Here is a 22095-nt window from a genome sequence, read left to right as displayed (position 1 = left end):
AAATGTTATTTTTCCATCAACTAAATAATAAAGCAGCACCCTGATGTTGTGCATCACACAGTGGGGTGATCATGCTTAAAATGATTACTAATGAAGAAAAAGGTTGTGACTTTTTTCAATAATATTTTATAGATTTCAGTGAAAGTTTCTTCCAAGATTTCACCAGGTTTTGTTGTTTTACATTAACAAAATTACTGTGTTCAACACCTTCAAGGTTTTTTTTCTCCTAGTTTTATAGTAGGATAAAATTCTGAAAAATAATTTTGTATTTTTGTCAAAATAATGGACATATAATAAAATACTATCTTAAAAGTCGTTCGAGACGCGTCTGCTGAATATTTTGAGGTAACTATGATGCTTATATTTTGATAAAGTCTTCCGGAAGTGATTTCCTCAGCTTGACAGAGTGATTCAGCTGCAGAGAAACGGAGCTCAGCTTCATCCCTGCGCAATTTCTGATTCTGTCCTAGAAACCAGCTGCTGGACCCGGATCAACGCCGCAAAGGAGATACCGGACCAGGCCGAACCGAACCGAACCCCAGCAAGCTGATCCGAACCGAGCCGGGCTGAGCCAGGCCAGAATAAAGACAGAGACAGACAGGCGGCTTCATCTCCTTCTGCAGACTGAGCGGAGTCTTCCTCACCGGTAAGAACCGATTCTGGTGGTTTGACCTATCTGCGCGTGTCTGTGAGTCTGTGTGCGCGTGTGGGCCACTCCCTTTCATCAGCTCTACCTGCAGACTCACTGATCAGGTGATCAGAGCATCCTTCATCTGACCGGAAACACACGTGTGTCCTAAGCACGCGGGGTGAGGTCATATGCGCGTGTAAATGTATGTGTGTGTGTAATAAAAAAAAAAAAATCTGCAGAATAGATCCGTGAAAATCAGCTGTTAGTCAAAGCCTGTGTGAATGATGATCAATAATCAGCCTCATGTGGCAACATGGGGCCTAAGTAGCCAAATATAGAGAAAAAAAACTGTATATATTTCCAATAAGCACGTTATGCATTTGTTGTGATCTAATACAGCAGAAGGGCCACTTTCCTGAGCAATCAGCGATAATATCGTGGATAAAAAGAGGATTATATTTCTGTTTATATATTTTTCATATTTCTTTATTTATGGGTCAAATTAATAAAACATGTGACCCATAACTTTTTCAATATAAATATTTATTTTGGTTAAAAGAAATATTTAGTGAAAACAAATGTAGATCGTAAAATCAAGGATAAAGGAAGTGTATGAAACTAAATGAATAAAAATAGAAATATATTTAAAGAAAAATACATGTAAAGGATTGGACATAAATGTGTCCAGTTTTGTTTTAAAGCCAGACTTTTAGGGAATTGAATTGAATTTACTTGAGTAACATTTTGGAAAAATTTACTTTTAGAATTTTTTTGATTATGTTCTACTTTTTAATTTTATTTGAGTAATGTTGTTATGAAGTATCACTCCTACTTGAGTGATTTCTTGGACTGTTGCTTCTCATTTAAATCTAAATATAAAGTATTTTAATCTGTTTTCTGTTTAACATAATGTGGAGATTTAAAGGTAGAAATAATGAAATGACGTTCTGTCAGCAGTGTGTTTCCTGTCTGTACATAAAGTAAATGCTTATTTTTCAGAGTCAGCAGAGATGAGAACATCCTGTTGGTTCCCCTTGATTAAACTGATCCAGGATCAGTGATGTGGGCTCAGTTTCTGCAGCGATCCAACATGGCTGCCTCAGCGCTGACAGTGTGTGTGTTTATCCTGCTGCTGGCCGAGATCAGAGGTCAGTAAGAAGCACAACACACCATCATCATCTTCATCATCAGCAGCCAGAACAACTGGGAGCTGAACTCACTGCATGCTGCATTTATAAATCTGATATGACTGTTTAGTCTGTATCAGCTACTAACAGCTCTATGAACCTCACATCCAGTCTAAGATCTATATTTTTAAAATCACGAGAATAAAGTAATAAACTTATCAGAATAAAGACGCTACATTACCAGAATCCAATTTGCCAAATTACGTGAAAGTGGTTTTAATGAGGAAAAAAGGATTTAATAAAGTTATTAGGATCTGACATGGCCAAATCCGTGTCGTTCTTTCTTCAAAATGCACACACTCGTTAACAGAACCATTTCCAAGTCCTGGTGCTGATAATAATTTGATGCAGATGTGTTAAAAGATTAAGTATTTCTTTAATTGTAAAACCGATATCAAACATCACAAGTTGCTCAACATTTCTCATTTAAATTTTTTATTTTTCATGTAGAAATTCTCACAAAATTACTCCTTCGTTGTCTTTATTATGATTTTATTCTTCTAATTAAAAAAAATATATATTTTTTTCCAACCTGACCCTGATAATCTGTCCTAATGTCCAGAGAAGTAGAGGATTTTCTAAAAAATAACTTTCTTAAATTTCCTGATCTCAGTTGTTGTTTGTTCCAGTACTGAGTCTCAGATTAGATAATAACAATATCAGATTTTTTTCTTTTTAAACTGATTTTGTTGTTTCTTGCTGAATAAAAACCTGTGGAAACAGATCAGATGATGAGTTTCCATCATGCCCTGACATGTTGTGACCCTGTGAGATTTTTGCTGTTTTTCCTCTCTGACACGTTTATTTTGTAGCAAACTTCACCATCGGTCTGTAACAGACCCTGATGTTTGGCATCTGAAGCTGCAGGAGCGTTTTTTTCTTCAGGCCCACATTCCTGAAGTGTTTGTTCAGTTCCTGCAGCTCCTGATGAACATGCTTCGCCTCACTTCCTGTCTGTTCCTGATTCCTGACGTTCAGAAAGACGTCGGGCGGTCTGGGCCGGTACTGTTGTTGAGCAGATGGTGCTGATAGGAAGCCTCCACCCTTGGCTCATTGTGACTGCCAGCAGACTAAACACTGAGACTCTGCTTGCTCTGATGAATTACTGAGAGCTGATACACACACCCTTGATTATGTTCTTCCAGGAACCTTAACAGAAGCTTATTTAATTTGTTGTAGTTTGTAGTTTTAGCCACAGGATGGCAGTAAAACACAACACATTGTTCTCTAAGGTACGTCTCTCATTGAATTATGTCATTTTACTGTAATAAACTCATCTAGTAACAAGATTTTTTTTACAAATCTGCACTGCTCTCCCAGCCTTCTCATTCTTGTTTGTTTTGTAAGTTTACTTTGCTCACAGTTGCAAAACTTTACCACGCTTTTGTTGATGGAATAACTTCAGGAACAGAGAAGTAGGTTATGAAGTTGACAGTTTCAGACTCTGTATAAATTTGGTATGAATTGTTGCGCCGTATAAAGTGTCCAGTGAGACGTGTAGTTGGATCATCAGATTAACAATGTTGATGTAAAGCAGCCTCAGGCCTCCGATGTTCCTGCTCGCTCTTCAAACTCTGTCACTGTTTATAGTCGTTGAGACCTCAGAGTGTTTGGCGTTTGTCAAAGTTCCTGTTGGTCCTTAATATTGTAACACTGCTATGTTGGTTAAATACGCGTTACCACAAAATAGGAGATTGTGAGCGGAGAAAGAGCAGCACAACAAAAGAGAAGAGCGTGTCTATCCAGACTTTTTATTTAGCCTTCATCCAATAGAACAACAGTTTTCAGCCCATACAAAAACCACTGAAGAAGAAACAAAACAACTTCTCTTAGAGGCACAGCATGATTTCTTAACCATAGATCAACATCAGTAAATAACTGACCCTGTATGAAACCACATTAATAAATTTAATTGCCTAAATAAATCATCTTACAATTGCAACTTCGTAAGTCTCAGATTTGTTCCTGTGGTTCAAATTTATGTTGGTTGTAGTAAGTAGGATGCATAATCCTGATGAAAGAGCACACTGCCATGGAAAATACAGTTTTTATGAAAAAGAGTAGATGTGTTAAGTATGTGGTGCTTCTTAAAGCCACATCTGCATAAATTGGCATAACTCATTTCTTCCAACTTAAGTGATTCAGCACACCAGTGTTCATTTTATTGTTGGGGTGTTAAGTTGGGAACAATGGTCAGAATGGGTATCCTGACTGGTTTTAAGAGCCATATGAAACAATCTATGATGTACTGTGTTCGCAAACATTTTTGCATTATCTTCTTTGTCTGGAGACCAGCAACAACTAGTCTTAGCTGTTTTTAATGGTCATAATGTTATGGCTGACTGGCAGCATTCTGTGTGTGCAGGTTTACAGTCGGAGGACCAAGAGGAGAGAATCTGTGCGTTTGCCAGCAGCCTGAAGGGGGCGGAGCCTGTCTCCACCAATGAGCTACGAGGAGAGGTTCAGGAGAACGGCACGATACGCTGCAGTCGCGGCTCCCGCTGCTATGGATTGTGGGAAAGACTTGCGGACGGAGAGATGCAGCTGCTGAATCAAGGTCAGGAACGCTTTTCCATTCAGAGTTTGAACCAAAAGCTCTGGTCCAAACTGTGTTCTGGTTGACCCAGCAGGTTGTTGTCTTTCAGTAACAGAAAACAGAGTTTGGAAAACAAACGAACAATTTACAGAACTCTCATTTCCTCTGAATATTAGATTTACAGTCATTTATTGTTCTGAGTTTTTATGATTTGAAGCATCTTGTTTAGTGTTTCCTGATGCATCTGTGTGTTGTGAATGGGAGAAGGAAAGAAGAAAATTATTTTTTATGATTTGTCTGATTTTAATCTGATACTTTAGGCATAGTTTTATATATACATCTTTTTCTCACACTTTAAAAAGTTAGAGGTGAATTTTATCAGGAGGAAAAGCCTCTAACTCTTAATTAAGTAATCTGCTGCTCTGAAGCTACAGGCGATCTAACTCCTGTACGATCCTAATGTGATTCAACTCCTCTATTCATATCAGGAGTAGAGTTTGTTATTATTATCACAAAAATAAGATATCATGTAAAATATAACCGTATTAGAAGTGGTGGAAATTAACTGGACAGTAAAGAAAAAGCTATCAAACCTCAACGGTCTTTCTGGCTGCTGCTCGGAGTCTTGACCTCAGGTTTACTCACATTAAAAGGAATTATGGGATGGAGTAATCTGATTTCCTCTCATTCAGGAAGCTCCAGTGTTCCTGTGGAGGAAACAAAGGAGATAATGAGAGAACGACTGTAGCTGCTTTCATTTCAGCATAAAATCTCTGTTGGCGTTTAGGAACTTCCAGGTCATTTCACTCAGTTTCTGTTGACTCACAGCAAACATTCATATCTATGAAACCTTTTCACATTTACCACAAACATCAAAAGTATTTTATTTGGATTGTACATTACAGAAACAAAGAAAGGCCATGAGTTTAATGGATTCATTTCAATTAATTAATTACATAGATTTTAATGCATCAAAAATTTTTATTTAGTTAATTTAATTTATTTTAACATACAAAGTTGGCAGCCAGAATCTTTGTGTTTGTTCGATTCTGAAAACCACATCCGCAAAAAATAGTGATGGGCAACAAAGCTGCTTCTATTGAGTATAACAGCACTTTGCACCACTCTGATGAGAAAATATCCTTAACACCTGATTAAAAATAATAAATATCTTTATTGTGGAGCTGCTTGTCTACTTATTCAACACTTTAGCAGCAAAAAGGGTTTTTGGATAGAAGATGTTGCTTGTAGTTTTTGATTAAAATGATTAATGTAAAGACCCTGGAATTAACTTGATTAAATATTTTACTTACGTTCCACCACTAAAACAAAGTATTGCTTTACACTGAAGAGAAAGAAACATATATGGGCTTCAATTAAGTTCTGAAAAAGGTATACCAAGACAGTTTCACAGAAATGATTGCAGTAAGACTTTTGAGGTCGATCCCAACCAGATTGGCATAACTAGAAACAGACATTTGTTAATTTAATTTAGCAAATCAAGCTCAGTCAGACTGGGTGGAGCATCTGTTGGGTTGTTGTTCTGCTAGAAATAATCCTCCGCCCCAGTTTCTTTTACAGCCTCTATTTAGCCTCTATACAGGACAGAGACGATGTGTTTAGGGTAATGTGCAGTTATGGCATTTTGCCTGTCAAAAAAAACATAAAATTATTGTCCCTTCTTACCAGAGGATATTCTTCCTCATATTTAATGTTTCTCATAAATTACTTGCCAATTTACAAACTGAACTTCTCATAATTTTCTCAGTGTTGCCTTTCATCTTGTCGATCTTTGATAAAGGCATGAGTAATATCTGTCCCGCCAACAAACAGTGGTCTTGCCTGTGGATGTCTGTTGCCATGGTGATCTGTGAAGACAATTTGTTGCACTTAGTTTTATCTAAGATTAAGGACTATGAACTATTATTTCCAAACATAAATATTTTAAGGAATGCATCACTGTTGTTTCATTTCACAATTCTGCACATCTTTGTGTTGACCTCTATGTCAGATAATATTTCTATCACTCAAAAGGTTTATTATCATATTGTTTCATAAACTGCAGTTAATTACTTTTACATACCACTGTAGATGCCGTTGCAGCTGTTTCAGGATCTGAACAGTAATGCAGAGGTAATCCATCATTTAACCAGCTCCTGTTGTCAGAAATGTTTTATTAAAGACCCGCTTTTCCTGCTGGACTTTATCTGGTATAAAACATGAAACTTTAATGTCAGATTTAATTTTTTTTGGAGTTGTTTTGTTACTCTGCATTTGTTTAACTTTTATTCAGCAGCACATCTTCCTGTAAAACCGAAACTCTGCAGCCGCTGAAACTCTCAACATGTGACCGATAGAAAGAGAACAGATGAGTCATGTTTAACAGTCCAGCTGAATAAACCGGTGTGTTTCCCTCCAGGTTGTTGGATGTATGTGGGCCACCACCAGGAGTGTTATGGTGACCGCTGCCTCCTGGTGACTATGGCTCCATCTCAGATGCAGAAAGCCAGCTACCATTTCTGCTGCTGCAGCCACGACCTCTGCAACAGTAATTATACTGAAGCTCCGCCCACTGCCGACACGCCCACCCTGAGGTCGATGAGGAGGGACGACCTTAACCTCAGTCCCACAGGTGAGCTCCATTCAGACAAGTTACAGTGTTCATCATTACTGACTGACACATGTTCTGATCTAAAAAGAAACATTTCACTGCATTTGTCTGAATAAATGTTCTAAACAACGTTCTTCTGTAAAAGTCCTTTTCTGACCCAGTTCTAATAACAGGCATCTACTGTTTTCTTTCAATGCCAAATTTTCTATTAAAATTCATGTGGGTATAAAGAGGCTGTTTATTTATTGAAACATGAAAAACAGTAAATTTATCAAGTTTAAGACACTTTCAGTTGAAGTAAGAAATCCTAGTAAATTAGAGGGCTCCTTGTGATTATGTTGTCAAACATTGGAGTGACTTAGTTTCACAGTTGCAAACATGAAGAGCCTCATTTTTATTTATTTGTTTCTTTTGGTAAGTTGGAAGCAAATTTAATGAAAAGGGTTTACTTGTTATTAGAGGTCTGAATCTTTGACCTTGTTTGTGTTTGGATCACATTTGAACCTTTGAATATGAAGTTTCACAACCCCAAAATTAAAAATATATTTTTCTACCCACTGCTCATTCTGGATGGATTTTACCTCCAGCTCTGAAAACACAGACTGCTGTTCATATTTATGTTTTCTGACCTCTGGTTTATTCAGGGTCTTCTAAACCTAAGATCACAGAAAGTGACAGATGTTAGACAAACTTGTCTTATATGAACTTACATGAACACCTTTCCACAGATCGTCAGATGACAGCAAAGGAGGCAGCTCTCGTTGCCCTGGCAACTGTGGCTATGGCAGCCCTCTTCATCATGGCGCTGTTCCTGGGATACCGGATGATGAAAAGTAAACACACTAAAACATCTTTTATGATAAACAGAAAAAAGAAAACAATGTGTAGAGATTACAGATTACAGATCCTTCAGTGTTTGACAAAAATGCTTTTGTGATAAAAAAAGAATTAAGAAGCAGAAGCACCAAGGAGCAAAAAATATCCTGTGTATTACTACTTTAAAAAAAACATATCAAGAATATAAACAGGCAAGAAAAATATTTCAGAGTGCATGATTTCAAGTTCTAAAATATGTCCCGACGTGATTCCTGTAATAAATCCCCCAAATTGGTTTTGGAAAATTTTAGCATATACATTTAGAAGATACATATGGTGAATAATAACATATTGTTGATCTTCTTCTGTTGTGTGGATGCAGGGAAGCACAAGCATGGTCTGTCTGCTGTGAATGCAATGGAAGCAGCAAACTCTGACTCAGCTGTGGACCTTGATAACCTGAAACTGCTGGAGGTATTTTTTTTTTTCAATTATTGTGTTTTTAAGAACACAATACATTTTCCACGTATAAAATATTATGTTATGTGCAGATAGTGATTAATATCCAAACTCTCTGTCAAGATGTTCTTTTAGATTTTTAAAACTACATTAACAACTGAAACATTGCTCCAGTATTTTACTCATGGTATCAATTAAATCTTTGTCCTTCTCTATTGCTTTTCCACAAAACAGTAAAGATTGCCTCCTTAACAGCCCTGGAGAAAATATATGTATTTTAACTGATCCTCTTCTTCCTCCTCTCTGGCAGCTGATTGGTCGAGGTCGTTATGGAGCGGTGTTTCGTGGCTCTCTGAATGAGCGATGCGTTGCTGTTAAAGTTTTCAGCTCTGCTAACCGCCCAAACTTCTCCAACGAGCGCTCCATCTACCGACTGCCGCTGCTGCAGCAGCATGACAACATCGCCCGCTTCCTGGCCGCCGACGAGAAGACGACAGCCGATGGACGACCAGAGTTTCTGATCCTCATGGAGTACTACCCACATGTAAGTTAGAGACAAATGAAAGGACACATAAAAAACAAATGTCAAGAAAATTTGAAAAAGCAAACATAATATGGAGGAACATTAAACAGTTATAGCAGAAAGTCTAAACTTTAGATTTAAATTAAGTTCTCATATTGACATCAATAAAAACTGTTAAATCTCCACAGAATTCAACCTGATTTTATTGTTGAAATAGGAGATTTTCATCCTAAGACACATAAAAATCTATAATTAAAACTGGATAAAAGGGGGTTTGTTTATAGTTTGTACTTCTAACAAAATCCTGGTCATTTATGAAGTTACAATAAAAAAAAAGGAATAAGAAACAAAACATTTAAATTGACTCTATAGATTAGAACCAGAGAAATTTAGTGTTTTAAGCTGCTTCCTGTCTCTTGCTGGCACATTTTCCTGTTTGAAAATAGTGGAAAGTTTGGTGCCAACCATTACTGCTCTGATCTTATATCTTTTTCATTTTGTATCCCATGAATCCTATTGGCACGCAATAACCACTGCAGCCTCTAGGGGTGCTGTGGTTCAGATACTCTGTTCCCACCCCTGGCAACATATCTGTGGTCCACCATTCCTCCAGTCTTTGTGCAGGGAGATGGTGCCGTCCTGTCTGTTTCCTGTCTGGAGCCGCCATCCAAACACTCACTCTCACTCACTCATACGTGTCTTTATGTGAGTGTAGGGGCAGTTCTTTAAATGTCACATTTCCAGGACGAGAAGCAAAACCCCAACATAAACCAGCTTACAAATTGTTTTAAAAACAAATCTGTCTAAAGCCAGCTTTATCAGGAGTATCACAAATCACGTTATGAGAGAGTGGATAAAAACAACCTTTATTTTAAAAAATGTTTAAATCATCAAACCTGAAGAGGCTTAACTGTAAAGTAAATTTTATTTATGTTAATCACTTAAAAGCAATTAGAATGAAGTGTTGTTTTAATTTTTTTTTTACTTTAATGGGGCCAAACTTTGATTTATGTCATTTATTGAACCAATATATTTGCAAATCATTCTTCGTGGTTTGATCTTTTAGGAACATTAAATCCCTCTCAGACTGTTATCAGTATGTTTGGTCTTAAGCACTAACAGAACATAGAGGTCTGGATATAAACAGGATGGCAGCTCTTTGTGCTGGTTGCACTCTGAGGCGGTGTGACGTGTCTGTGGTGTTTTTCTGCATTCCTTTACAACTGGCAGGCGTTCATTAACAACTCTGTTCACAAACTGTAACCCAGACTGTAAAAAACAAACACAGGAACACTTACATGTTTTTTTTTGTTGTTGTTGTTTTCACAACTGGATAACCGAACACCTTAAATTGTTCTTTTAAAAATACTACTGGACTTAGCAAGAGACAGCTAAGTTCTAACATTTATTTCTCTAAAAATAATACTAAAATTAAAAAAACAAGATAACTTCATTGGTAAAAATATGCAAGTTTTTCTTGTAGGGAGATCAGAAATATTGTTTTCTGGGAACAAATCCAGTAAAGAAAATCTTTGCCACAGTTCAGAGACAGTTGGCAGTTTTTCCTTTCCTCACAGTGATCCAATCTGCCCAGTAACACTGGAGGGACCAGTGTTACTAAAACCAGTGATTAGGTTCTTGGACGACTCTATACCTCAGATTTTAAAACTTTTTTTTTTTGATGCCTTAAAAAGTGCCAAAAAAGTTATGGACTGAATATATATCAGAAGTTACTGTCCATAGACTGTTTGTCTCCAATATTTGACATGAAATCTGTTTTCTAATTTTTGCTTCCACCTTTTTAAGTTAATATGTTTGGGACAAGGTTTTTGTTTGGAAACAACTTGAGAAATGCTGAATTAACAACATAGGACTGAACTAAAAGAAACATATTATTTTAAAATATCAGATTGAGAGAGAATCATTTATATAATTAGAAAAAATTGTTGGAAAGGCACTATGCAGATTGCTTTAGTCAGTTTGGAGACCTGCAAGCTGCAGAGAAACTGTTTTAATTGAATTTCAGGCTCAAACTAAATGAAATTCTCCTGTAACGTTTGTAATGTGTGGAACTGTTTCAGGGCTGTCTGTCTCAGTACCTGTCTGTCCACACTGTGGACTGGCTGACCTGCTGCAGGATGGCCCACGGCATCACCAGAGGACTCGCCTTCCTGCACACTGAACTCTACAGAGGAGGTATGAAGCTGTTATCACAGGAAATCATGGAGGAATGTGTCAGTGATTCACCTGAAAGCTTCCACTGAGCTGACAGACGGTTTGGGAACTACTTTCTCTGGCGGATGCATCTCTGTGAGGAGCATCAGGGATAACAGGATAGTTTGTGTGGGAGTCAGAAGAAAAACAATCTGTGTTTTCGTAGTGATGGAGACAGACATCAGTCAGTGTCAGAGTGTTTCTGACGGTTTGGATGAATCGGAGCTCAGTGTCAGATGGAGAAAAGATTCATTCTCACACACAACATTCAGGAGGGAGATTTCAGAGTAGCACCATCTCCTCCATCTGCTTTGCTGTCTCTGTTGGTGTATATCTACTCTAGATCTACAAAGCAGATTGCACTAAGCACATGCAGATTTGAGTCCAGCAACACAGAAATTTGCAGCTGTTTTTATGTCTACATTTACACAAACAGCAGGTGATTAAGTGGTCAAAAAAGGGGAGAATAAATGTTTTACAGTATTATTTTATGCATTTTATACATGCTCAAAATGAGGGTTTCCTGTATTTTTACATGATATTTGCCACTGGAGCTGCTGTGGTTTCAGCTCTAGTTTAGCTTTTATCATCGTATCAGTTTTTTATCTGGTTGACTGTCTGTAAAAGCAAAACCTGTTTTTCGGTCAGGATAGGAAAGTTTAACCCTTAAATTGCAGCAGAAACTTTTTAAATTGCCGTATGAAACGAGTTTCTCTAAAACTAACAGAATATTTTGTATATATTTTGATAAATTAAATGAAATCCCTCATCTGTCGTGGGGGATTTTATCAGAAAAGTCTTGCTTTAGAAAATAAATCATTTTATTCTCAGACCTGAACTCACATGTTGAGTCTGTTCCCACTCAGACCAGTACAAGCCCCCTGTGGCCCACAGAGACCTGACCAGCAGGAACGTTTTGGTCCGATCCGATCTGTCCTGTGTCCTCGCCGACTTTGGCTTGTCAATGAAGCTGACTGGAACCAGAACCTGTCGGCCCGGAGAAGATGAAACCATGGCCATATCTGAGGTCTGGACTGTTGATTTTTCCTGAGAGGTGATTAAGGTGTAATCAGTGAACTGGGCGGAGCTAACGGGCTGTGTTTTCAGGTGGGGACAGTTCGGTACATGTCCCCAGAGGTTCTGGGAGGAGCACTGAACCTCAGAGACTGTGAATCGGCTCTGAAGCAGGTGGACGTTTACGCTCTGGGTCTGCTGTACTGGGAGAGCTTCAGGAGGTGCTGTGACCTGTTCCCAGGTAAATCATGACCCCGCCTGCACTTTCTGACCACCAGGTGCTCAGACTGCCTCACTGTGAGAGGTTGGTGTGTGTTTAGGGGAAGCCGTTCCAGAGTACCAGCTGGCGTTCCAGGTTGAAGTCGGGAATCATCCGAGCTTCGAGGACATGCAGATCCTGGTGGTCCGAGAGAAACACAGACCCAGATTCCCAGAAGCCTGGAAGGAGAACAGCCTGGTCAGTTTTCCAAACTCTGTCTCTCTTACAAAACTTTTATCAGACTGGAGCCCTGCAGGCCAAAATCCAGCCAACAACATCTGGTCCACAAAAATATGAGTTCAAGACAACCTTTTTGTCTTGAACTCATATTTCAAGACAAAATATGAGTTCAAGACTCATATTCATAAAAAACAACAGTTTTTTGCATATTGTCAAACTGCAATGTGAAAAGATGTTAAATATTTCATTTGATGAAGTACTCATCTAATGCAGAGGAAGCTATAATACTTTAACAGCTTCACAGGTCGTTTTATCAGTAGATTTTGCTGTTACCTGCCCTTTAAGAACATTCAAGATATTGATCTGGACCAAAATTAAAATCAGTTTGATGCCACTGCCTTACAGAATGGATTCAGGATTGAAAGGCCCATCATCATATCCAATTTATTTCTGTTTAAAATTACAAAAACAGATCAGATACATGAGAAGGTTTTGGAACTGTCTGGTTGTATCTGGCCTGCAGCTGCTGTTTGTCACAGACTCACAGTGTTATGTGTTTATAGGCTCTGCGGGCTCTGAAGGAGACCATGGAGGACTGCTGGGACCAGGACGCTGAGGCTCGACTTACAGCTCAGTGTGCTGAGGAACGCCTGGCGGACCTCATCCTGCTGAGTCCTCATACAGCGCTGCACAACCACAGGTAGAGACCAAGATCACACCTGGAACAGAGGAGGTACAGGAACAGGAAGATATTTAGCTCTCCCTAGAAATCACTATTCAGTCATTGAGCTCTGTAGACGCCTTCTTCTTCTTCTGTGGAGTTTTATGACAGCTTACATCCATAAAGATGTAACACTGCCACCTATGAGTTTTTGAATCTTCCATTACCAACAAGAATGACATAAAGTGTTTGGATCAACATGAACTGGATCTCCAGTCCAATAAGCTCTTCAAACAGACATTGCTTGATACTGGAGTTGCTGTTTAGTCCAGCAGATGTTTTCTTTCATCTGAGTATTTACAACAGTCCAAGATAACATGGTTCACAGTTTCTATACTCTGACAGAAGTCAGAATATCACCATATTAAGCTGGCTAATATGGATTTGTCCCTGTTATTAACGTCACAATACCTTTACCTTTAATTGGCAAATTGTGTTCTCCAATTCAAAAACTTGTCTTCCCCTGGTTTCTTGTTCCCACTGCTGTTGCCTCTACTGGTGATCCATTCATTTGATTCAGGTGTGTTGGAACAGGTAGGCATTGAAAAGTTGTAGGGTGGAAGCTTTTCAGGATTGGATTCAGGAACCTCTTGTGTACTGACTTACACCCACATATTGCAGTTAAAAGTCGAACCTTTCACTTATCATGATTTATACAACAGTAGCTAGCTAGTTATATCACATCATTACAGAATTTTTCTTCTCTAACAAACTGATTTATAGCTCCAATCCCACCACAGCAATAAACTCGTGAAACAATCTGGAGTTTCTGCTTTCTGTTCCTCAGGAATCTGACTCACAGCCGCTGGACTCCTCAAGTTGGCTCCGCCTCCTGCTACATCGAGGATCTCCAAGTGGGCGTGGTTAAAAATCTCCAGGGAGACGGGCACTCGGCGTCGGTTGTCAGGACGGCCATGAGTGGTGCAGAAGTCGGAGAGAAGAACAGGAACTGCATCAACCAGCAGCGGCAACAGGTAGACACATTAAATATGAACCCATATAGAAAACAATTCTGACTCTCTCTCTCTCTCTTCTTGCAGAATAAAGCTCGTTCGGCCTCCTCAGACTGCAGCGTGATCACCACCAGCAGCCTGAGGACAGACTCTCTCCTTTGCAGCTTCTCTGAGCTAAATGGTAACTCACTGAACCCTGACGCTCAAATTAGAAAACTCTAATCCAGATAAATGTTAACTAGAACTCCTGTCCTGCAGGGGGCGCTGCACCCAGTATTCCTGTTTGTCTACAGCTCACAGAGGAAGACCTAGAGGCCTCCAAACTGGACCCTAAACAGGTTATATGTTTATTTAGTCTTGAGCTTATCTTCTTCATTCTCACACAGCCAGCATCTGTAAACATCTGTGTTTGTAGTTTCAGAAAAACCTGAGAGAAACTTCCCAGGAAAACTTGATGGAACATTCTCAGAAGCAGTTTGGATCAGCACCACAAACCTCCAACCTGCATCACAGCGTGGAGGTAAAACTTCTCAGTTTCTCTCTACCGGAGGAATTGATACTGAACTCTGTCACACCTGTTCCTGTTCGTCCTGCAGGTGACCAATCAGGAAGAAGCAGGACTTTCCTTCCGCATCCAGCCCCTCCCCAAGCAGCAGAACGTCTGCCAGAGGCCCACCAGCCTCCACCTGCTCCCCAAACCCAGCGAGTCCCGACTGAAGCTGGGAAGGCTCAGGTCCACTCACCAACAGGTACGACGCTCTGTGATCTCATTGGTCAGAGAGAATTGATTGGACCAATCAGGTTTATCAGTATCCAGACAGCAGAGAGAGAGATGGTGGGGCTGAATCTCTGCAGGAATCCTGAGGAGAACCTCATCAAATTTGCAAATCTGATGATTAACACCATAAATAAGTAAGATGCAGATCTGCAAAATAAATATTTCCAAATATTTAAGATCATTTTTAGATGTAGTTCTACATCAGGTGAACCTTTTCTCCAGGTTTGTATGATTTATTCTCCTCCAGTAAGCCTGGATCTCCTTTGTTCCAGGTGGAGACAGGTGTGGCTAAGATGAACCAAGTTATCCCATCTGTGGAGGCACACCTGGTCACCACGGTTACCAACATGAGGAGCAGCGCCGCAAATGGGACTGAGGTCCTCTGTGCCTCCAGCAGCTACAGCTCCGGCGTTCCCGTCCTGGTGACCAATAAGACGAGAGGAGGAGGGAGAATCAACCCTGCAGGGCCGCAGGAGGATGAGGGGGATGAAGGACGAAGAGGAGGAGGAGGAGACGGGGACAGCCGACTGAACCTGAATCTGAACTTCAGTCCTGATGAACATGAACCTCTGCTGAAGAGAGAACAGCTTCCTGCTGAGAGCGACCCTCCTCCTCATCATGGTTCATCGAGCAGAGCGGGAGGACGAGGATCCAACTCCAACAACAACAACAACCGCCTCCCGTTGGGCTCAGAGCTCCATGTTCCTGCAGAGGTCTGTGTTCCTAAACCAGAAACCAGGAACAGTGAACCTCCTCCTGCAGGCTCAGTTATTCTTTCTGGATTAGAAATGGTGTCAGTCCATCCTGAGGACAGAAGTGAAGCCGCAGATACTGAAATATGTCCGAAAGAAATTAAACCTCCAACAGAAGGAGGCCTACAGGAACAGAACTCAGCTTCAGAAGCATCAATACCTCCTCTGAACCCATCACTGGTAGACATTATAGCTACAGGAGCTCCACCTCCGGATGTCTCCAACCTGGAAGCTAAAGATTTGGATCCCGCTCCTGCAGAAAGTCTGGCATCAGAACCTGCAGAGCTGCAGAATCAACCTTCAGAAGTTCAGACAGCAGGTCTGTTGCTCAGGCAGACTAAAACCAGGAGACCGGAGCGTCCATGTTCCCTAGACCTGTCCTCGTCCTGCATCTCCTCAGGTGGGTCAGCATGCTTTCTGTGCAGAACATTCTGAGATAAAACAATGCAAAGATCCAACTAAAGCCACTTCTCAGAGTTTGTGGTTCTTGTTCTAGATATGCAGGAACAAGTGAAGTTAATTTACAGCACATTTCAGCAGGAAGGTAGTTCAAAGTGCTTTACACTAGAAAACATAAACAATAAACATTACATTTTTGTCCATCATCAAAATCATCAAGCAAATACACATATATTAATGTTTTAGTTACTATGAATCAACAGCAACTCTAAACAGGTGGATTTTTGTCTCTATTTAAAGGAACGCAGTGTTTCGGCTGTTTTACAGTTTTCTGGAAGAATTTGCGACTTTGCAGGCTGACTTTGGAAATGTCTTTATGTGGCTCCAAAGGTTCTGATCTGAGTCCAGATTTTATTAGTTTCTAGCTGTAATAACTGAAGCTGCGTGTCGACTCTAGATTATTCCTCTGTTGGCCCAAAGATAATAATTTCAGTTATTATGATCAGTCCATGTTTCTCCTCCTGTTTCCTTATTCCCTGCTCTCTTCTCCTCAGATGAAGTTTCTGTGATGGATCACGGCAGTCTGAGCGCCACAGGTGAGAAAATCAAGCGCCGCGTGAAGACTCCATACACCCTGAAGAAGTGGCGTCCAGCCTCCTGGGTGGTCTCCTCAGATAAGGATCTGGACCTGGAGTTTGAGTTCGGCAGCGGTCAGGTCCAGGTGTCGTCTGGTCCACTCAGAGCAGGAGGTGCAGGTGTGCCTAGAATCAACCAGTCCAAGTCCAGCATGGCCGTGTTTCTGGTCGGAGGAGGAACCACGGCGACCACAACCTCAGAGCCGGATCGGATGACCCAGTTTTGAGAAGCCTGCTGCACCCAGTAGAGATCTTTCTTTGTTTTTTTGTTGTTTTTGTTTTAAATAATTTAACTTTGGTTGTTGGAAACCGCAGCTAGCTACTCTGATTTTAAAAAAAAAGAAAAAACATCTGAGGTGGAACAAACGTGATGGAACAGATGCTGTACATTTAGAGGGTATTATTTGTGAAACTCTTCAGATGGAGAACACACAGCCGGTCAGACATATTTCATTATCTCCACCATTATGGACTGAATTGTGTTCAGAAAGATGATTTAAAACAGTTGGATAATAAGGAGATTCACTTTCTCTGATGTCCAAGAGCAGCATAAAAAAATATTAGTCACATTCACACTTTAAATGTTTGGCTGCCACTTTGGTAAGTGTCTTAATTTGCACATTTTTCTCATCTTCAGTGTCTTACCAGGCCCAAATCAATAAGCACAATAACAAATCCCTCAGGATTTCTGTACGGAAAGAGGGACTGGTTAATTTGGGTGTGATGTCATTTCCTGATCCAAATTTTGACTTCTGATGTAAATCAGATCCTTGATCACCGGTTTATCTTCCAGGTGTTAGTGAAGATATTCTGAAGTGCCCAAATACAGGTCTTTACATTTGTATTTGAGTTTTCTACCCAGGATATAAACATAAAATTATTTGTGATATTACATCAAAAAGACCCTGCAGACAAGTTGACACTGGAAAGATTTTCAGACATAAAACTGGATCAGATTTAAACAAATTAACCAACAAACACATAAATACCATTAGATTATCATATAGATGATCATATCACAGAAAGGATCAAAACCTCCCTGTTGATGAAGTTAGAGGTAAGAGAGAGGCTTTCATCCAATCATGTTTTATTTCTTTAAGCACTTTAAGCACAGAGTTAGAGTAATATATTGTGTATGTGGTTCAGTTTTAGCACAAAGAGCAACTTATTTAAGAAATTCTCACTGAAACAGTAAATGCAGCTGCTTTCTTAACCTGTTTGGATCAAATGGTCAACAGACTCTGGAAAATCTATTTTCTTTACACTTAAAAACTGGCTAGAGAGAACCATCGAGAAGCAGGACTGAAGTCTGAAGACAGAGGAAAAAAAACGACAGACAGGTTCAGGTTTCAGCTAGGATGACAGCAGGACTGAATGAAAATTAAAACATCAGAGTTGTCGGAAGACAGAAGAACAAATTCAATCTTTTTGGTAAACTGGACCTTTAAACAGTCTTGTCTTGCCCCGTCAACATTGTCTTTTCATTGATGATCAATTCAAAAACCTTTAGAGTTTAGGCCTATTGTGATTTTAAATAGTTTTAGTCTGTTAAAATTGTGAATCCTTCAGATTCTAGCAGATCTCATTTTCTATCGTGTCAAAAAACAAACCGGTTTCCAACAGGAAGTTTTTAATGTCCATTTTTCTAAAGCAGGAGTTCGATCTTTTTTAAAATATATATATATATACAAAAACAGCAGAACATGAAACAGATTTCATCCCGTTTCATGTTTCCGTTGAGCTTTTTATAACAGAAGCTCTGCAGGTGCAGGAGACTTTTTCTGCAGACTGTGGCTGTTTTTTATAGAAATCCCTGCAGCGATATGTTAGATTTATTTACATTTCATCTATATCAACATTTATGATATTTATATCATAAATGTGCACTTTTAGTAAATTAGCAGCATTTAGCATTTAATAATGGTGTCAAACTGTTATTTAAGATCTGAAGATGCCTTCTTAGTTCTGTTTGGTTATTTTTGTATTTTATACACTTTGTACTGTTTTTAGATGCTGGTGTGAGTGAATGTGTGTGTATTCTGAGAAACTGTTCCTGTCGTACTTCATTATGTATGCATCGGTGGGTCTGCTAGTAGACTGAGCTGAACTTCAGAGCCAGATTGGTTCTTGGAGAACTGAAGCTCTTCCTTCATCCAGGAGGAACAGGACTTAATGAAAGAAGACTTTTTATGGGAGCGATGGTTAAGCAGCTCTGGGTTTACTGGTTTTAGCTCCAGGATGTTTCCACCAGTTCAGCTGCTGCAGTCGTCAGTCATCATGTCCCTCCCAACTAAAAGACTCTGAAACTAATTTTGTAACCTCCCTCTGTACAGTTCTTTCTGCTGATGGATGACTGCACATTATAAACTGATCTTTCATTTGCTGGATCTTGGAAAGAAAGTTGCATCTTCATCTCAGTAAATTAGAATCTCACTGGGAAGTTTGCTTATTTCTATAAAAAAGTGAAACCCATATATTTGTTTCATACACAGTTATGTGTGTATAAAGTGTTTGTTTCTGTTCATTTTGATGATTATGACATACAGCTAATGAAAAGCCAAAATTCTGTTCAATTAAACATAGCATAAAGGATTTTGTACACAGTAATGTTAACTTACTGAAAACCAAGCCTATTTGAGATACAGTAAATTATTCAAATTCTTGGTTTGGGCTCTTTTTGCCTTAAGTGCTGCCTCAGTGGGGTGTGGCATGGAGACAACGGGCCTGTGGTTCTGCTCAGGAGTTAATGCCTGAGGCCGCCAGCTTATCTGCATTGTTGGCTCTGTCACTTGTCTTCCTCTGCACTCTTCCTCTGAAAACTGGGACCTTGATTTCAAAATTCAATGTAGAATTTTCTTTAATCTGAAAAAAGGGCCGAGCCAAAATTCAGTCCTTTTCTCCTGACGTTGGTTCAGGAGTGGTTTAACACAAAGTTTTCACTCATGACCATAAAAATCACATCTGACATCTTTAATAAGCTTCGTTTTATATCCTTTCAATGCTGTGATTATCATTGTTGCTTTTCCACCTTTTAGTAGATTTCTTTCTTCCACTACACTTTGCATTATCGTTCCTGGATACAGCACTCTGAACAGACTGCTTCTTAATCAGTTGAGCTTTTTGGCTTACTCTTGTGCAGTGACTGTCTGCTGGTCAGTCCTGATAGAAAAATGCAAATATACTTTTCTGATGCACCAAATTTTAGGTTTTCATTAACTGTAATAATAATCATAGTGTTCAAAATGAACAAAAATAAATGCTTGAAATATATCCATGTGTATAGATGAATGTATAGTCTCACTTTTTTAAATTTGTGAAATCAAGTAACTTTTCAATGATATTCTACAATATTGAGATGTGACTGTAACTGCCACACTGTGGTGCTAGTTAATTCTGTATGGAAGAGGGAAAAAAAACATTTTAAATATATAGCAGCCAAGCAGTGTGTGCTTTAAGTTTTATTATTAGAAAACGTTAAAAAAAAGTAAAAATGAGGTTTTCCAGAAGTTTCTTTATTAGCTGTTATCTACTGAACTGAAATCACAGTTTGCTGCTGAATTTCCCTTTAAAGTCTTTACTGTAGCTCTCATATTTGTATTTAATAATCCTTATCTGCATCTGTAGAAATACATTCAGAGTTAATATATTCACCAATGTAGCCTCGTGCATGATGCATCAGCTCAGTAAAATGTTTTCTGTTGTTAACGCAGTGGGTTTAATGGGGGCTGATTCTGGTTCAGTTCTGCTCCTGGACTGCATCACCTGCTGGTTCTTCATCAAAACAAACCCTTTCAGTTGCAGCATCTTTAAATAGCCCTCTTCTCGGTGTTTGCTGCCATCAGCTAGGTAAAACAGCGAACAGAAGGGGCCTCTTTAAGGCTACCTGTGATCATGTCCTGCTTGCTGTATGATTGAGGACTGTGACCATCAGTGTAATGATCTAGATATAATCTGATATGTACCTACTGTGTGTCCTCTGATGGTTCAGGGATGTTTGAGTTGTTGAACTTGTGCGTTTTTGTGTTTTTCTGTCCAACATGTTTCCTTCAGTGTAAATACTCACTGTAAGCTTCCATAGGGGCCAAGTAGCTCAGCTGTATGCGGTTAGTGATGTGTTCTGAGCTGCTCACAGTTATAACATGTTGTAACTCCTTCACTGCATGCTGCCCAGTCCTGCACTCCATTCTTTCCCAAGGTTCATCCCAGCATCTCATATCTTCATGTAGAGACTGAAATAAAAATACTGGAGCTTTGAGTTCATCATGAAATTAAAACAAAAGGTTTCAGAGTGTTTCTTCATCTCAGGTTGTTTTTCCTTCATGTGGGGAAAAGATGAAGAATTTAGGTATTCAGAAGACGTTCAGAGTATTTGAGAGTATCCAGCAAAATATTATCCAATGATTCCCAAACTTTCCGTCTTTTAATCCACAAAATAGAAAATTAAGAGTCCTGTGACCCAAACTCTTGGTTTAGCATGCAAGAATCAGTTAAAATATGATAGGATGGCAAAGCAATCAACAGCAACTGTTGAGCAACTGTAAATGTATTCCCTACATTTTTATCTTTAAAACATTGATAAAATTCAGGTGCTCTCTGCTATTTTTGCTATCTAGGTTATCTTTTTCCAAGAGAATCTCAAGATGCTACACTTGCATGTTTGCAGATTTGCAATTATTCATCAAATGATCTTCAAAATTATCACATACCTACAAAATTGAGCACACAATGTACATACTTAGGAGATGTTTGTCATTTTACAAACTCCCTGTTTTACTTCAGGGAGTACAAACTTATATCGCTAATAAAACTTTTGCTTTTAAAATGTTTAAATGTAAAAGTCTGCTAAAATAAACGGACTAACTGAATATTTAACGTTTGAGACTGATTAGTTTCTAGATACAAAATTAGATTTTAGACTCAAACTCAAATAAGAGGATATTATTCACTGTTATACTTGTCAGACTGCATTATTTAATTAAATGCAGGTCAAACAGTTTAGTATTGTTTGGTATTTTGGAGGGAAATATATTTCGCTGACTTTAACCGATTTTATTTTATTTTAGTTTCCTTTATTCTGTTTTTATTTTATTACCTAGGGAAAAGGATAAAAGAGTTCAAATTAAGCAAAGGGCAAGTCCTGTATGATGTTTATGTTTTAAATAATATCAGTTAGCAAAATCATAAACTGGTCTGAGTGACAGTTCCGTTCCAATAGCAATACTGCCATCATGTGGTGAAATATAGACACTGTAGCTGACAAACATGCAGTGAAAAGCAAGAGCGTAAGAAAGTTTATCATGTGGGCAGACACATATCGAAAACCTGACAGATCCGAATGTAGCTTGAGGAGAAAAGTGAAGCAATGTTGTCATCAGCGCTTTACTCTAATCTGACCCCTTGTAATGCGTAATCTAACGCGTTACTATT

The 22095-nt window shown here is 39.0% G+C and overlaps 1 protein-coding gene across 1 annotated transcript; it reads left to right on the top strand.

Annotated features, from left to right (window-relative positions):
- The first annotated feature begins 392 nt into the window (after positions 1–392).
- LOC122840057 (bone morphogenetic protein receptor type-2-like) lies at positions 393–20942 on the top strand. Its single transcript, XM_044132181.1, has 19 exons — positions 393–646; positions 1631–1779; positions 4184–4375; positions 6774–6986; positions 7694–7798; positions 8164–8255; positions 8551–8784; positions 10845–10959; positions 11844–12004; positions 12085–12232; positions 12312–12448; positions 12994–13130; positions 13939–14125; positions 14192–14285; positions 14363–14442; positions 14520–14624; positions 14701–14853; positions 15155–16034; positions 16588–20942. Exons 2-19 carry the CDS (start codon positions 1692–1694, stop codon positions 16893–16895), a joined length of 3429 nt encoding a protein of 1142 aa, XP_043988116.1. The 5' UTR covers positions 393–646; positions 1631–1691; the 3' UTR covers positions 16896–20942.
- The last annotated feature ends 1153 nt before the right edge of the window (positions 20943–22095 follow it).

Source organism: Gambusia affinis, linkage group LG11 (genome assembly GCF_019740435.1).
Source record: "Gambusia affinis linkage group LG11, SWU_Gaff_1.0, whole genome shotgun sequence".
NCBI lineage: Eukaryota > Metazoa > Chordata > Actinopteri > Cyprinodontiformes > Poeciliidae > Gambusia > Gambusia affinis.
Note: the sequence above shows the minus strand (reverse complement) of the source record. Positions and strands in the feature narration are given on the sequence as shown.

What these genes read in the sequence shown, in the direction of transcription:
- LOC122840057 (XM_044132181.1), top strand. Translation starts at nt 1,692, where the DNA reads ATGTGGGCTCAGTTTCTGCAGCGATCCAACATGGCTGCCTCAGCGCTG. An exon ending in CAGCTTCTCTGAGCTAAATG is followed by an intron (nt 14,286 to 14,362) that starts GTAACTCACTGA and finishes CCTGTCCTGCAG; the next exon opens with GGGGCGCTGCACCCAGTATT. An exon ending in CTCGTCCTGCATCTCCTCAG is followed by an intron (nt 16,035 to 16,587) that starts GTGGGTCAGCAT and finishes TCTTCTCCTCAG; the next exon opens with ATGAAGTTTCTGTGATGGAT.